We start from the raw sequence: 16,624 nt of genomic DNA, 5'->3' as shown, positions 1-16,624 counted from the left end.
AGAGGGATAGTGCGCGTGGCATGCAAGCCGTTTGTGAGGCTAAATAAAGAGCCTCTGGGTCTTTACCACGGAATGTTTGCAACATTCATGAGGGTTTAAATTTTTCAAGATAAAAAGTTGAAGCAGGAGGAATGCCTTCAACGGTGGGGATTGTTTCCCCACGACACGGCCGTCATCAGCAGAATTCGCCTCTCATCCGCCTGCCCGCCTCTCAGCCCTGAGCACCCGGCAACTGCACCCCATCCCCGACAGCGCGGGCGGCTCGCGCGCCCCCTGCTGACCTCCGGCGCCAGCGGGGCCGCGGGGTCCGTGATGGCGGACATGGCCTCGCGGATCAGCTCCGGTGGGATGTCGCCCAGCACCCGGGGCTTCTTGGTCTCCTCCAAAACATGGGGGTCGCTCATTTTCCTCTTTTCTCCTTGATGACCAAAACAAAAGGGCAAACGATGGGTTATTTCAAACACAAAGCACGTGCCGACTAATCCAACCGGTTTTCTATTATCACTGAAAGGTGTGGACATCAACCCTCCCTGTACCAGGGAGAAGCGGCGGCAGAAGGCGGGAAAGAGGAGGCAACTCTTTTCGCAGGAACTGCCCACCGTTCTTTTTTTCTCCACTCTATTTCTTTATTGGCTGGGCAGCATGTGGGATTTCCTTGAGCAGGGAGTGAATCTCTGCCCCCTGCACTGGGACACAGAGTCTTAGCTGCTGGCCCACAGTCCCCCAAGGGCCCACCATTCTGAAGAGCAAATGCTCTCTACACTAAGGTTCCAACTTGACATGTGAGCTATTAAAGCGCAGCCTCTTCATGTGCACAGTGAAGGCTGAGTCTAATTACCACTGGCTGTTAATCTCCATGTTGGAGATTAATTGTCCCTTTGTGGTCAGAAGAATATGGTCCTTATGATAACAAAGGCCAAAATTGCTTGAAACGTGAGTTATGACCTAAAACTTGACCAACTGTTTGTAAACTAAGCATCTTCTGATAGTGTTGTTTGATCTATGAATTAATCAGAGATGTTTCTTCAAGTGTTCAACTTTTCTCCTTGTAGTTCTGGTAAGTCTTTCATATATGGTGGATGTATGTATATGTGTATGTTGTACAGTGTATATGTGTTGTATGTACAGTGTATGTTGTGTGTGTGTGTCTACATATACTGGAAATACACCCATGAACTGTTTCACTTTGCTGGTGAATTTAATTTTTGTCATTACAAACTGACTCTCATGATCTCTCATAATCCTTTTTTGCCTTAAAATGATGCCTCACAAAGTGAGCAGGGCCCTGGCCTTGGAAGTAGGCACATTCATTCCCAGGATGTCACAATGTATCACAAGCTGGGAAAGGCCAGGCGGAAGCAGGGAGAACTCTCTCCCACTCTACTCCTTAGATTACTTGGCTGCTTTCTGTCCTACTAGCATGATGTCTGGTTTTTTTCTTTCCGTTCTGTCATAATTTATCTATCTTCACAATTAAATTTCTAAATGCCCAAATCTAATGTGTTCCTCAGGCGTGAATTCCAGTGCGCAGGCTCCACGCAGCATTCGCTCCATCTTGAGCCGAACGGCAGCAGGGCAGTGTCAAGCCCCGTGTCCATACAAGATGCTTTTCCGCATGAGGCTTCTTACTGAAACAGCTTTTGTTGAGTTCGTGCTTTTATGACTTTTTAGTTGTTATTATTGGAGGTGAGTGAGAATATTTTCCTTCATTTCACCAACGCTTCAAATCCCACAATTCCACCAGAATAATAGTGTGAACTATTTATTTTGGAGCTGAGATTTATACCCAATATGCTCCAAACTTGATAGCTTGCTGAGTGCTGCAATAAGAAAGCACCCTGGGCTACATCCGAGTTCAACGGCAGAGTTTCTAGAATGATCAGCAGCGTCCCCCTTGGAAGTGGCCCCAGTGCTGCCCGCTTAGTCCTTCACAGAAAACCCTGTTCTCTCCCCATTTCATGACACTTCTCAGTGTCAAACTTTGCTTGTGCCAAGATGTGTCTGATGTCACGGCTGTGGACACAAATGCAGCCTTTGGAACATTCTATAACTGTGAAACACCTCTAGCATTAAGAGATTTTTTTGCCCATGTGGCAGATTACATTCATGGCCAAATTCTTTCCCCTCCTGTCTCCAGCTTCTGCCATATGAGTCTGTGGCTCTTCCTACAAAAGGCATCAAGGCCATCTCCCCACCCCTTGACTCTGAGTCTGACCACGTGATTTGCTTCCGATGACAAAATAAGGCAGGCATCATGGTGCACCAGCTACAAGCTTAAGCTGCAGGAAACTGCATTTCTTCCTGCTTTCTGGTGCTTCTGCCATCATCATAAGGACGTATTCTGCCCCAAGGAAAGGAAAAGACACCCAGTGGTCCTCAAAGGAGGACGAGAATTATGCGAGCACAGCCTGCCGGAGTCGAGCCTTATCAGCCACCTCCTAGGCAGCACACAGAATGAGTGAGCTATGATGATAAAGGATCACAGTTTGAGACTCTGCATTTCAAGTTGGTTTGTTACACAGCAATAACTAACCAATGCAGCTCAGAGGGAGTTCCAGCCATTAAGATCCTTGACACGCACAGTACGCAGTTGACTTAAGGCTCCCTTTGGCACTCCTCAGATAACGGAGCTTCTCGGGAATCACAGCCCTCGCTGGTGCCCTCCGAGCTTACCTGGGTTTGCCTCAAGCCCGGACGCGCCTCGACAGGATGGGCTGGTGCTCCCTCCGTTCTGCTGCTCAAGGGAAGCGGAGCTCGAATTGTAGGAAACTGTCCCGGCCACAGGAGGTGGACTGATAACTGCCCCCAGGAGAAGGAAGAGAAGGCATTAAATGCCGTCTTTCTTGGGTAGTAATGAACCAAGTGTCCGCGAGACCATTCCATTCCTGCCCAGCACCCGAAGAAGTCATCTCTAAGACAGAAGCTATGTGGCCAGTGTGAGCTTGATGATAAAGACAAGGGTAGTTACAACCCATTGGATAAAATTAAGACATCTGAGTCCAAAGTGATAAAATAAGAAATGAACAAATAAATAATGGAGAGCAGGTAAAACTCTCCTTACAGGAGAGCGGGAAGAAATAAGGAAGCAATGAGGGAAGGTGGGGAGAGGGGGGCAGTTAGGGAACAGCCGGCACATAGTGACTGATTCAGGGAAGAACCATCTGTACACGCCGAATCTTGTGACTGTAATTTTGATAAACATAGAATAGCCTCAAAGTGAAAAGTGAAAGTGAAAGTGAAGTCGCTCAGTCGTGTCCGACTCTTTGCAGCCCCATGGACTCCACAGTCCACGGGATCTTCCAGGCAAGAATACTGGAGTAGGCTGCCATTTCCTTCTCCAGGGGATCTTCCCAACCCAGGGATCAAACCCGGGTGTCCTGCATTGCAGACAGACGCTTTACCGTCTGAGCCACTAGGGAAGCACCACAGCATCTCCCCACAAAAGTACCTTTTTTTTTTTTTAATTACCAAAGTGGAAAAGTTAACACTGCAATGGAGAAATCTCAAAAACCCCACCTTAATCCAGTGACAAACTTCACACCAGCGATAATGGGAGAGGCCAACATTCCATGCCTCCTGGTGTGACAGAAAGTGGCTATGAGCCCTGTGGCTGAGATGAGAGGCAAGATGGAAAACAGTACCCAGATTAAGGGATAATACTGCACCAAGGCTGAACTTCCTCACTGTGATAACTCTGCTGGGGTTAGATATGAAAGCACTCTTGCTCTTAGGAGATCCCCACTGAAGTCAGCAAAGGGGCATGACCTTTGTAACCATCAGACCGTTCAGAAGACAGGTACACACACACGTTAGTACATGGAGAGAGACAGAGAGAAGCCGCAGAATGCCAGCACAACAGGGTCAGCGTTAGCAACGGTGAGTCGGAAGGGGCTGCTTGGTCCTGGTCTTGTTGCTCTTCCGTAAGTTCAAGAGTGTCTCCAAACAAACCCATTTTGTTTTGTCTTTAAAAAAAAAAAAAGAAAAAGCCAAGGTAGGAAGTAGGACGTTGTTTGCCCACGTGTGGCTGACGGCAGCACGGACGTCAGTGACATGGCGCACAGACCTCGTCTGATGGCGCAGACAGAGGCCCCAGAGCACGCCATCTCGGTGTCAGGGCGACCACAGGGGATGCCCCCACAGCCAAGAGTGGTGAAATAAGCGAAACGGGCTGCGGAGACACAGGCATACAGCTCCTAACTGAAGAGCAACTGGCATGTAAGGAGTCGGAATATACTGATCGCCAGTGTGTGTTAGCTTCAGGTACAGAGCGAGGGGAATCCGTTAGACAGCTACATGTGTCCGCTCTTTATGTCCTTTTCTCGTACAGGCCATCACAGTAAGTGTCAAAAATAAAAGCAGCCATTTGCAGGCGAGACCCCCTCAGATGCACACACGAAGGAATGAGAAGAGACTGAAGCGCCAGGCTGCAGGCCTTCCCTTCCAGCAAACAGGCCTCCTGGACTTCAAAGGACACGAGAGCTTCCACACAGAGGAAGCTCTGGTGACTCACGAGACATCTGAGAGCCTTGCCCAAGTTCAGAGCCCTCACTGTGCCTGTCATTTCTCACAGGCGCCTGGATGCGCAGACATGCCAATTAAGGAGAAGATTACCCCTTCTTTCCCCCCAGAGCACACACTGCAATTACAGCAGAGCAGAAGTCAGCCGGCTTCCGACGGCGGCAGGGAACGCTGACAAGTGCGACCCAGCTGAGCTAGGTGACAGCCGGAGCTCCTGGGGTGAGCCTGGCATCCCCGGGCAGAGACACCGCCGTCTCCACTCTGTGCGGTGACGGGCGAGACTCGGGGAGCAGGGCAGGCCAGGAGGTGTCCTGAGCAGGAGGGCCAGGGAAGTCTCACCCCCTCCATCCCTCCAGAAGAGAACTAACGAGACCCGCCTGGAGCCCCGGGTCCCCGCCTGATCATTCCTCTTTCCTCGTGCACGGGTCTGCCTGTGCGTCTGCGAGGCACACGGGTACGCGCAGGGCAGTGCAGTAGGAATCAGACGCGATGGGAAACCCAGTCCCGTCACTTGGGAGGCTCTGCTTTTGGGCCACTGTCTGCTCCTCTCTGAGCTCCCATCTCTCTGGCAGGGAGTGAGGAGCATGAGCCACTGGCCCTCAGGGAAGCCCCAACATCAGCGGCATTTAGATCCCATGGGTGGTGCTGCTGAGCAGCCAAGCTAAAGAACCGGGGACAGGATATTATCAAGGTTCCATGAATGTTTGGAAGAAAGGAGACTCAGCTCTTGCTGGAAGGCATGGCGAGAATTAGAAGAGGGTTGTGGGAGAGATGTCGTCCGAAAGTCAGGTGAGTTAAAGACAGACAGGCGACCGGCACGGGGGCAGAGGCAGACACGGCGCCCCGGTGCGGGGGAGCTCGCGGGAAGGGCTGACGCGGGGCTGGAGCCCTGTCCACACGCAGAAAGGCGCCGGAGGGCCACGGACCGTGGACCAGAGAAATGTGAGGTCATGTTTTACAGCCTAAGGTGAAAACACAAAAGGTGTCTTTGACATGGTTTTGGGAACAAGAATCCAAACAAAGAAGGTTTGATCCAAACCAAAATACCTCATTCCCTAAGTATTTGGGTAGGATTTAATTATATTCCAATCCAAACTCAGGCTCCAGATGAAATGATGTTTTAATCACCTTCTCCAGTGCAGTATGCTCAGTGAAAGAAGCCAGAGTCAAAAGTTACATGCAGTGTGATCCCACGCGTGTGGTGCTCTAGAAAAGCACAGCTGTGCGAACAAAGGACGAACCAGAGGGGGCTGCCCAGGCCGAGCTCAGTGCTGGGCTCGCAGCCGCGGGGCGACACAGCGCCGGGGGTTCACCAGAAGCCACAGGACCACCGGAGGAGGTGTCAAGAATGAGGAGAAGAAATGCCCTCTGCTGGGGGCGGCGCTCACGGGCCCCTGGGACACACCGAACCAGATCTACTGCAAAGGCGACGCCGAAATTCTGCGCTCTGCCTCTCCCCGAGGCCACACGGAAGTGCCTGCCTGACAACCTTCTCCAAGGCTTCTGAGCAGCAAGGCAGGAATTCAGACCCCGTCTCCAGAGCCAGTGTGACTTCAAGCCACACATCCTCACCAAAGGCCCACTGAGGCCCTGAGCCCACGGGGCACTGCACGTCCTGAGACTCAGGCTCACCGTTACCCGAGAACAGCCTGATGCTCAAAACAGGCGTCCAGACCCACAAGCCAGGCTGAGACATGACTGCAGGGCAGGCTGTGACCAAGACTGTGCCTTTGAACAGTCGACGTCTGTCTGCAGCTGCGCGCCGGGTGCTTCGCTCTCCGCGCAGCTGTGCAGGGCAGGCTGAGCCAATCTCGGGGCAGAGCAGCGCCTGCTGCAGTCTCAGCTGTTTGCCTTGCACCTGCTCTCCCCGGGAACAGAGATGTCGATGCCAGGTTTGCCAAAGTGTTTGCTTTTCTTTGCTGACTCTAGTCTTCAATTTCTTGATGAAAAATGCAAGCAAATGCACAGGAAATGGCAACAAACACTTCTTGGTTGTGTTCTGATTTATGCAAAAAAGAAAAAATTATTTTTTTTACCTGTTTGGATTCCAAGCTGGCTGGTTCTGGAAGAAGCTGAGAGAAAATCCTGATCCCAGATGGGAGAGTTTTGACTATAAACTTCTTCTTCTAACATGGACAGAAACCTAGGTGTAAGGATAAAGGCAAGAGTGAGATCACACATTATGCATTACTAGGGGGACAAGTGCCGGGCACCCATGGCAACCACCCCAATGGTTGCATCTCATCCTCAGTTCAGAAACATGAAATAGTCAGTTATGACCCGCGTGATGATTTAACTGGGCAGCCTTGGTATATTCAAACAGAAATGCATTTCTACAAATGTACTCTCTTTGGGCTCCATGTGGGTATTAATAGATACAACCTGGACCACACAGAGACTTACATCAGTGGAAGTGCACTTCACCAAGTCCCCCTGGGAGAATCCTGGAAGGAGAGCTCGTCTCCCCTCAGAGCCGTCGTCGTCATTTCCCTCACAAAAGCTGCTCGTATTTACTGAGTCCTTGCCACATGCCTACACTGTTCTGAGAATGTTTTATTGAATCTTCTCATCAACACAATGAGTTACAGATTTTATTTTTATTTATCACAAACATGTACACATAGCTCTTACTATAGGATGGACACTGTTCTAAGCAATCAACGTATATTAACTCACTCGCTCTTCCAAATAACCCGATGAGACAGGATCCATCACTGTGCTCATTTCACAGATGAAAGTAACTCAGGGCACAGGCAGACTCAGTAACTGGTTCAAATGCCCACAACCAATAACCTGCAGGGCCGAGACCGACTACCACGTCACATCTCCTGTTACGTCATAAAGCAAGCAGGCCTCAAGTTCTGGGCCCACAGAGGCCACCTGCACAGCCTGGTCAGAGTGCAGCCCCCGAGCAGCACCGAGGCTCACTGAACTGGAGGCCGCGAGAGAGGCCCAGCAACCGGACGCTGAGAAGAACCCTGGACAGCTCTTGTGTTCCCTCCAAGATGCAAAGACTTTGATTAAAATACCAACACAAATCTATACTTCCGGTATTGGAAAGTCTTCCTGCAAACCTCTTTTCAGGGCATATTCATTCTCATGGAGGAATATAGAATAACGGCTAAGAGCTTAGGGTCTAAACCCAGCTACCAAGCTCACCACTTATTATTTCCGTGACCTTGGGACAAATTCTTAGCTTTCCTCTTCCTCGGTTCCCCTTTTATAGAATGGAAACATCAACAGCAACTTCTGCACGAGGTGGTGGCCAGGACCATGCTCAGCTGGTGCTGACTGCTGAGAAACTGCTCCTTCATTTGCTCAGCAACACTGAATGCCCGCCACACGCAGGTGCCGGGCCAAGCCCTGGAGGACAGAGTGAACCCAACCTTGCCTTGCCTTCAAGAAGTTTATATTGCATCGAGGTAAAAGGTTAGCGATTAAACATCTCTGAAATTTTGAAATCCAAAAACCCTTTAAAAAGTATTGTTCCTAATCCATTTAGCAAAAAAACTGACCTGAACATATGCAGGATTATTTACAGTCTTTATAAATGGATTTGCTTCGGGGACCTACCCCTACCCCAAAGCTAAGATACATATTCTGTGTGTTCTGTTACCTTTATAAAGGGGTCAGGTTACCTTAAAACTTGAATTGTGAATCCTACCAAGTTTGGATCACTGATTAAGGACTTAGAGTAAAATTAACATCATCATCATCATCAGTTAGGGAAAGTACCACTAATCTCCTCATTAATCAAACCCAGGAAGACTGCAGAAGGCAGGGGGAGGCTGGGTTTCGACAGTGAAGACAGGTGGGAAAGGTCCTGAGGGTCTTCTGACTTGCCTCTCACACTCAGGAGATTTAAGAATAAGGAAGCACCGCTCGAGCGCCGTCCTGCACTCAGCCATGGGACACACGGTTTAAAGAAACAGCAGGAGCCACTTGTGCCAAGCCCGTCACCATTAACTGATGCCTCAGAACACTTTCGGATGTTTCTCACCCAACACAGAAAGGCTGACAGCAACAGGAAGCAGCATCCTTACTGAGATTGCAGCTTGCCCTTGCTGACGACAGGGGAGGTTCCAGATGCATCTCCTCCACTGGCCCAGCAGAGCCTGCCGTCACCTCGCCCAGCCTTCAAGACTTCCCGACCGCCCTTCATCACAGAAGCAAATTTCCTTTCCTTTCCCAGGCTCCTTCTTTACGAGCAATTACATAATAGGAACACTTCATGAAGCCCTACAGAGACTTACCAAAGAAGAATGCCATTAATAATTTAGGAAAATAGTCATATGTGTGTTATACGTATGTATAATTATTTCAATACAGTAAGTCTCATCTAATGTCATGAGAAAGTGCTTATTATATACACAAAGGATACAAAATTGTAGAATAAAAGAACACCATACATGGAGGAAAAAAAATAGAAATGTCCAAAAGCACAAAAAGTAGATCACAGTGGTAGGCTACAGTGGCCCTTTGCCTCTGTTCTCCTGAATCACATCTCCACCAGATGCCCATTCATCACTTTTAAAGTGAAATGCAGATACTGAAGTTTTAAAGGACACCTGTGTGACTCGATGTATGTAGGGGACGGCGCACACGAAGGCCAAGCAGGAGGAAGGGCTGGAGCCGCTGCGGATGCACAGGGCGGGGCCGTGCTTCTCCTGCAGGGGCCTGGGCTCAACGCCCGGCTGGGGAACCAGGACCCAGCCTGCCGAGCAGCACAGCCAGAAAAAGAAGGCAGAAAGAGTGGCATAGGAAGTGCAGGACAGCAAGCCCTGAGGATACACCTGACAAGCAGGGGGGGCCCATGGCGGGGGGGGGGGGGGGGGGCGGCATCTGCAGCCTGACTGAGCTGGGCCCTGGCTCCACATGGCACCTCTGGCTGCCGAGTCTGCAGCTATAAATCCCTAACAGCCTCCAATGTTGTCATATTCAATGGAAAGGGACTGAGGAGAAGTGGGTGGAAGTTTTACCCTACCATTAGTAACAGAGAAGGAAAGAAAGCGGCCTTGGTCTTCTCAGCTGACCAGCATAAGCATGCCAGGGCTACGGGCTGAAGGAATAGAACACTGTAATCAGCAAATATCTGCAAGAAGGAAAATGAGCTTGCTACGGGAAAAACCTGCTCCTGTGCAAGATAATGAAAATTTCTCTTTAAGCACCATAAAAGGTGTGATGAGGGAGGGGTCCTCTGTCCCTTGGCTTAGAGGCAGACGACGACTATAATCTGAACACACGAAACATGGCTTATGAAGCAGATGTAACAGAGAAACAAGGAATCTACTTTAACTGCTAAGGAAAGAACTCAGGCCAGTTAAGAGGCAGCCACGGAAATACGCGAGCATCGCAGAGCTCCTAACCTGTTTAGGGACAGCGCCCGGGCTGCTGCTGAAGCCTTTCTGGACCTTCCTCCCTGCAGGACACCAAGTGTTCGGGCCCTGCCTCATCCTGGATGCTGGTTGTCCTCAGGAAATGCTGCAAATCAGCTCACTAGGACTCATGTTCAGCTAAAGCTCGTGAGAATTATCCTCTACCTAACACTGGAGATTCATGCTCAACTGCAAAAACAAATTGTTCTATCCGTTTCCATCAGAAAATCATTTTTGTTGTTGTTTTGAACCTAACTTATCTTTAAAAATTAAAATGATCATCTTTCCTGAGACACAAGCTGGGTAACCCAGAAACAGTAGCATCATAAAAATCTAGCTTTTCAGATAAAACAGGCTTCCATCCATCTTTGTTCCAGGAACATAACAGCACCTCTCCTAAACTGCTCTCCACCTCACAGCCGTCCGTGGCGGAACTCTCTCAGACATAGAAAGCCTGTTCAAATGACAGCTTCCGCCCCCGCCGTCACAGCTCTGACGCGTCGTCACCTGCACCCTCAGCCACCAGCCACTTAGGCTAAAGTCTGCGTTCTTCACACTGCAAACCCATCTCCAAGCTCAGTGGTGTGCACTGTACCATCCTACCCCTCTGACCTATTTCCTACATTTGGAAAATATTTAAGTGAGTGTTTACACACTGGACGTCTAGCAGGTTCAAGCAGCAAGGGGCCAAGGGCACGTGTGTGCCCGGGAAGCTGAGTACAGAGGCGTGAAGATCCTCCTGCCAGAGGCCTGTCTATCCCAGGCCGGCTCCCTCCCTCGGAGTCCAGTTCATTCCACTGAGACAGGGATGACCCGTCAGCCTCAGGAAGCGCTGGGGAACTGGGTGCCAGAAACAGCCCCGGGCTCTCCTGCCCCCCCTGGAGGCCACTTCTGCAGCGTCCGCACTGCCCTGGAGCACCCTGGAGCTGGAGCCCCACACACAGCCCCGGCCTGCATCCTGAGACTCGAGAGGGGTGAGACACGCCAAGGCAGCGGTCAACCCAAAGTCAAGCTCATCTCAGGCGGGCTGGGAATGCCCACGAGGCTCCCGAGGGGCTGTGAGGATGGGGGTCCTGCCCCCAACCCAGCTCTGCCCCTGAGGCTCCGGTGTGCGTCCGTCCATCTCAAGCGCGGCACAGAGCAGAGGCCCGCAGGAGCACTCCCTTACTTCGGGAAGTGCGTGAGGAGCAGAGGCCCGCAGGAGCACTCCCTTACTTCGGGAAGTGCGTGAGGAGCAGAGGCCCGCGGGAGCACTCCCTTACTTCGGGAAGTGCGTGAGGAGCAGAGGCCCGCGGGAGCACTCCCTTACTTCGGGAAGTGCGTGAGGAGCAGAGGCCCGCGGGAGCACTCCCTTACTTCGGGAAGTGCGTGAGGAGCAGAGGCCCGCGGGAGCACTCCCTTACTTCGGGAAGTGCGTGAGGAGCAGAGGCCCGCGGGAGCACTCCCTTACTTCGGGAAGTGCGTGAGGAGCAGAGGCCCGCGGGAGCACTCCCTTACTTCGGGAAGTGCGTGAGGAGCAGAGGCCCGCGGGAGCACTCCCTTACTTCGGGAAGTGCGTGAGGAGCAGAGGCCCGCGGGAGCACTCCCTTACTTCGGGAAGTGCGTGAGGAGCAGAGGCCCGCGGGAGCACTCCCTTACTTCGGGAAGTGCGTGAGGAGCAGAGGCCCGCGGGAGCACTCCCTTACTTCGGGAAGTGCGTGAGGAGCAGAGGCCCGCGGGAGCACTCCCTTACTTCGGGAAGTGCGTGAGGATCAGAGTCCGCTTCTCCGGCGGCAGCTTGTCCTTCTCCTGCCTCGCCTGCTCCAGCAGCTGCCGCCGCATCACAGTGAAGACAGAGCGCAGCAGCGTCCTCCCGAACACCTGGGCCGTCTCGTACCGCGGCAGGCTGTCGCAGAACTGGGGCACGTTGCAGTAACACAGCCACCTGCACGGGGGAGACCACAGCATCAGCGCCTGCGAGCCCCGCCGCGAGCAACACCTAGGACGCTGCTCGACACCGTCGCTCTCGGCGGGAGACCAGGCTGCGGACGCGCCATCAGTGCGTCAGATGCTGGCTCACCCGGCCAGAGCCCTCGGGCCCAGCTCTAGAGAACCACTCCAGTCTGCAGCACCCTTTCAACAGGAGGGTGGATTCGAGGGAACAGAGGGTGTCCCGTTTGGAGGAGGAGAACTCCCCCAATGAACCCTCTGAATAAAACTTAAAAGCTTCTTTAAAATGCCTACACAGCACTCACACCCCAACAGGTTCAGTGAGAAGATAAAGATCTCCACAACTGCTCAAAACTCAGTCAAAACGCAGGAAGTGATAAGCTTCCACCATCTGTCGCCTAGGTGTTCGGTGACTCAAAGTCAAAACTGCTTCTCATTGTCACGTGGGGCTGGAGGGGTGCTGGGCCCCAAAAGTCCCAAGACCTTTCCTGACGCCTGAGCACAGAGCGGGGCACAGGGCTGATGCAGGGCAGATTCAGGACGCCGTGTCAGCCGAGAAGCTGGAAAACGAACATTCATCCGCCACCACCTGCTCCAGGCCCTCCCAGAGATGCAAGGCCTGAAATTCCCAGCAGTCGGGGCAGGGGGGCGCCCAGCGGACAGCGGAGACCAAGGAGGGACCGGGCTTCAGTGCCCAAGTCCTGCTCCTCGGAGGAAGACCCAGCTCCCCCTCTTCAGGGGGAGGACCCCTCTCCCCAGACAGAACCCTCTGCCCCACCAGGGGCCCCTCTCCCCAGACAGAACCCTCTGCCCCAACAGGGGCCTCTCCCCCCAGATAGAACCCTCTGCCCCAACAGGGACCCCTTTCCCAGATAGGACCCTCTGCCCCACAGGGACCCCTTTCCCCAGATAGAACCCTCTGCCCTGCAGGGGACCCCTCTCCCCTGGATGGAACCCTCTGCCCTGCTGGGGACCCCTCTCCCCTGGATGGAACCCTCTGCCCCGCCGGGGACTCCTTTCCCCAGATAGGACCCTCTGCCCCGCTGGGGACCCCTCTCCCCTGGATGGAACCCTCTGCCCCGCTGGGGACTCCTTTCCCCAGATAGGACCCTCTGCCCCGCTGGGGACCCCTCTCCCCTGGATGGAACCCTCTGCCCCGCCGGGGACCCCTTTCTGGCGCCCTTTTCAGGTGAGCAGCCGAGTCCCACATGCCCGGATGGCTGGAGGAGCCTCGATGACTGTCAGTCCTCAATAAAGAATGGAGCAATGTTCACTTACTCAGGCTTTCTGACTTATTCTTTATGTTACTCTGAATTATTTCAGCTCCCCTGTGTATGGGCTGGGGCCGTTTCATCTTTGGGGAAGGAAGCCTTCGTCAGTGTTCATTTGTCTACCTAGATTCAAAATTAACCTTAAAACCCTGCGACTATCTCTGTTCCTCTCAACTCTCCTGCCCTAACAGTTCACACCCAAATGTCACCCTACGATACAGGACCCAGATGGGCATCTTGAGTGCTGTCTTATATCCTGTCAAGTTGGAAACAGTGACCTTGGTAGCAGAAAAAGCTAAAGGATGCGTTTATCTTGTAATTTATAAGGCGCATCATATAGAAATTCATCACCTACAAAGCTAGTCTTTCCTGGAAGTCAGTCCACGGCCACTTAATGAAGTTAGAATACTTGGAGCTGAAGGCAGGCTAGCTCCCAGGGAGCGAATTATGAAAGTACAAACGTAATCACAAACCATAACCATCAAATCAATTTCATGTGACTTAGGCAATCCTAAGACTGTAAATCTTAATAAAAGTGTGTCCAATGTGGTACAGTGGGAGATATAAGGATTTAAGGATTTAGAAGTGCTGTCCGATGAAGGCTTCTGTGATGACAAGGCTGCTGTGCGCCTGTATTGACAGTGTACAACAATCGGAATAGCCATGTGGCCACCAGCCACGTGTAACTGCTGGGCACTCGGACAAGTGAACACACATCTTCCTTTTCTATTTTAACTGAAATATAGCTGGTTTGCAAGGCTGTGCTAGTTTCAGGCACACAGCAAAGCAATTCAGCTTTCCGTGTGCGCGCAGAGGCCCTTTCCCGGGCTCGTCGCCCTTGCAGGCCATTATTATGAAGCCCTGGATTCCGTGTGCGCGCAGAGGCCCTTTCCCGGGCTCGTCGCCCTTGCAGGCCATTATTACAAAGCCTTGGATTCCGTGTGCGCGCAGGGGCTCTTTTCCAGGCTCGTCGCCCTTGCAGGCCATATTACGAAGCCCTGGATTCCGTGCGCACGCAGAGGCCCTTTCCCGGGCTCGGCGCCCTTGCAGGCCATTATCACGAAGCCCTGGATTCTGTGTGAGCGCAGAGGCCCTTTCCCGGGCTCGTCGCCCTTGGAGGCCATTATCAAGAAGCCCTGGATTCTGTGTGCGCGCAGAGGCCCTTTCCCGGGCTCGTCGCCCTTGCAGGCCATTATCACGAAGCCCTGGATGCGCTCCCTGAGCTGCAGAGTCAGTCCTTGCTTGTCTATTTCACGCTCGGCAGCTGCGTCTGCGAGCCCCAAACTCCAGTTCGTCGCCCCCACCCCTTTTCTCTCTGGTGACCACGTTCGTTTTCCTGAAGAGACTGATTCTGGGAAGGATTGAAGGCAGGAGAGGGGACAACAGAGAGCAAGGTGGCTGATGGAGTCACCAACTCCATGGACGCGAGTCTGAGCAAAAGGCAGATGGTGAAGGGCAGGGGAGCCTGGCGCGCTGCCGTCCACGGGGTCACAAAGAGTTAGGCATGATGAGCGAATGAGCGACAGCTAGCTTTAATCAATTTAAAATCTACTTTCCACCAACAAGTGCCTACTGTATGGCACAGTGAACTACCCTATGACAAACCACCGTGCAAAAGACTCGAAAAAGAACAGACTTATATTCTCCTAATGTACATGCATCTGCTCCGTCGTGCCCGACTCTTTGTGACCCCATGGACTGCAGCCTGCCAGGTTCTTCTATCCACAGGATTCCCCAGGCAAGAATACCAGAGTGGGTTGCCATTTCCTTCTCCAGGGGATCTTCTTGACCCAGGGATTGAACCCACATCTCTTTACGACACACACACACGTATGTCCAAATCATTCTGCTGTATGCCTGAAACTAACACCACTGTAAATCAACAACACTGAAATTTTAAAATAAATAGAGGAAAAAATATTTTAAAATTTACTTTCAAATGGAAACCCTGAGAAATACATTTTCATTAAACACAACTTTACTGTTTTGGTAGAACTCCATTTAGCTTTAACCACTTAAAATGTAGCAAATGAATTAAAATATGCTGTAATTATAAACCCCCCACACTGGATATGAAAGATTTAGTACTAAAAAAAGTAAAAGACATCATTAATAATTGCTCATATTGATTCCATGTGAAGTGATAACATTTTTACACATTGGGTCAAATAAAACACTATTAATATTAATGTCCTGTTTTATCTTTTTAAATGTAGTTACTAGAAAATGTCAAATTACAGATGTGGCTCACATTTGTGGATCATGCTAAATTCTATTCGGCAGTGCTGATTTTGAGTCTGAAGAGCATTCCTATCTATGGAGGTCACAGATGTCTGAGACTCTACTGAAGACCGATGCTATTTCTGTTACAACAATGATAGTGATAAATATTATAAAATCATAAAATGTTATCTGAAGCACTTAACAGGTCATTCACTCTCCGCAGGGCAGAGGAAGGCAATGTAGATTAATATTATCTGGTCAAAATTGTCAAGTAAAAGGTTTTCGCTTATTTCCTCTGAAAATCACTTTACAGTCCTCAAGTCTATACTTTTTTAGTTTAGTTCTGTTTTTGCTTCCAAAGCTAACCTTATAAATGTCTAAGGGCACTGTACAAAAAGACAGGAGGCGAGTCACCATGTTCTGGGTGCCAGGCGTGCAGTGAGATGAAAGGAGACAGGAACGGCTGTGTGTCTTGCTGCTCAGACGTTCCTCTAAAGACTAACCTGGAAAGCAGGCTGTACCTAAACCCTTGGTTTCAGGTCTTCTCAAAAGAAGTGAAAGGACAGTTCAGTCCCTTTCGTGTGCCTAACAGAGACGGCATGGTGTGCCAGTCACTGACTGTTCAAACGCTCAGATTTTCACAGCTCTGGGGTTACTCGCAGTGACCCTGCTTTCTTTAAAACATGAGTAGAGCTGGGAGACACGAGTGCAGAAGGCCGTGGCGCCTACTCACTGCTGGACGGCAAGTCCTACAGCTCTCAGGGCTTACGTGACCCCTCCCGGTGCTCCTGCACTGAAGACTAGTCACTTTCAGAGTCCAGACTGGAAGCTGGCTCTCTGAAGCCCCGCCACACTGCTCCTCCCACAATTCATGATAAACACCATCCTAGGATCACACGCCTAATTATGAACGTTCAGGAAGCCTGGTGACGGTCTATACCTCACAGTGCAATAGTTACAGAAAACTTTCACCAGACTCAATTTAGTTATATCTAATTTGCTTGGATTCTTACAAACATCTCGCCAAGATAAGCATAACTTCTAACTGTGAGGTGGTCTGCACAGCTCAGAATCTAAGGCGAATAATCTGCCACATTCCCTCAGCGTGGGCTTCTCTGGGGGTTCCAATGGTGAAGAATCCGCCTGCAGTACAGAAGACCCGGATTTGATCCCTGGGTTGGGAAGATCTCCAGGAAAAGGAAGTGGGAAACCACCCCAGTATTCTTGCCTGGGAAATCCCACGGACAGAGGAGCCTGGTGGGCTACAGTCCATGGGATCACAAGGAGTCAGACAGGACTGAGCAGCTC

The 16,624-nt window shown here is 51.2% G+C and overlaps 1 protein-coding gene across 1 annotated transcript in view; it reads right to left on the bottom strand.

Annotated features, from left to right (window-relative positions):
• Window positions 1–16,624, bottom strand: part of KAT2B (lysine acetyltransferase 2B) — a 98,913-nt gene that overhangs the window by 29,741 nt on the left and 52,548 nt on the right. Inside the window, exons 6-9 of the mRNA XM_068963708.1 lie at window positions 11,626–11,817; window positions 6,555–6,661; window positions 2,674–2,799; window positions 282–418 (exon numbers count right to left, since the gene is read on the bottom strand). Coding sequence (XP_068819809.1) covers window positions 282–418; window positions 2,674–2,799; window positions 6,555–6,661; window positions 11,626–11,817 — 562 coding nt within the window. The remainder of the gene's footprint in view (window positions 1–281; window positions 419–2,673; window positions 2,800–6,554; window positions 6,662–11,625; window positions 11,818–16,624) is intronic.

The sequence above is a fragment of the Capricornis sumatraensis genome, chromosome 1, assembly GCF_032405125.1.
Source record: "Capricornis sumatraensis isolate serow.1 chromosome 1, serow.2, whole genome shotgun sequence".
Classification (NCBI taxonomy): domain Eukaryota; kingdom Metazoa; phylum Chordata; class Mammalia; order Artiodactyla; family Bovidae; genus Capricornis; species Capricornis sumatraensis.
Note: the sequence above shows the minus strand (reverse complement) of the source record. Positions and strands in the feature narration are given on the sequence as shown.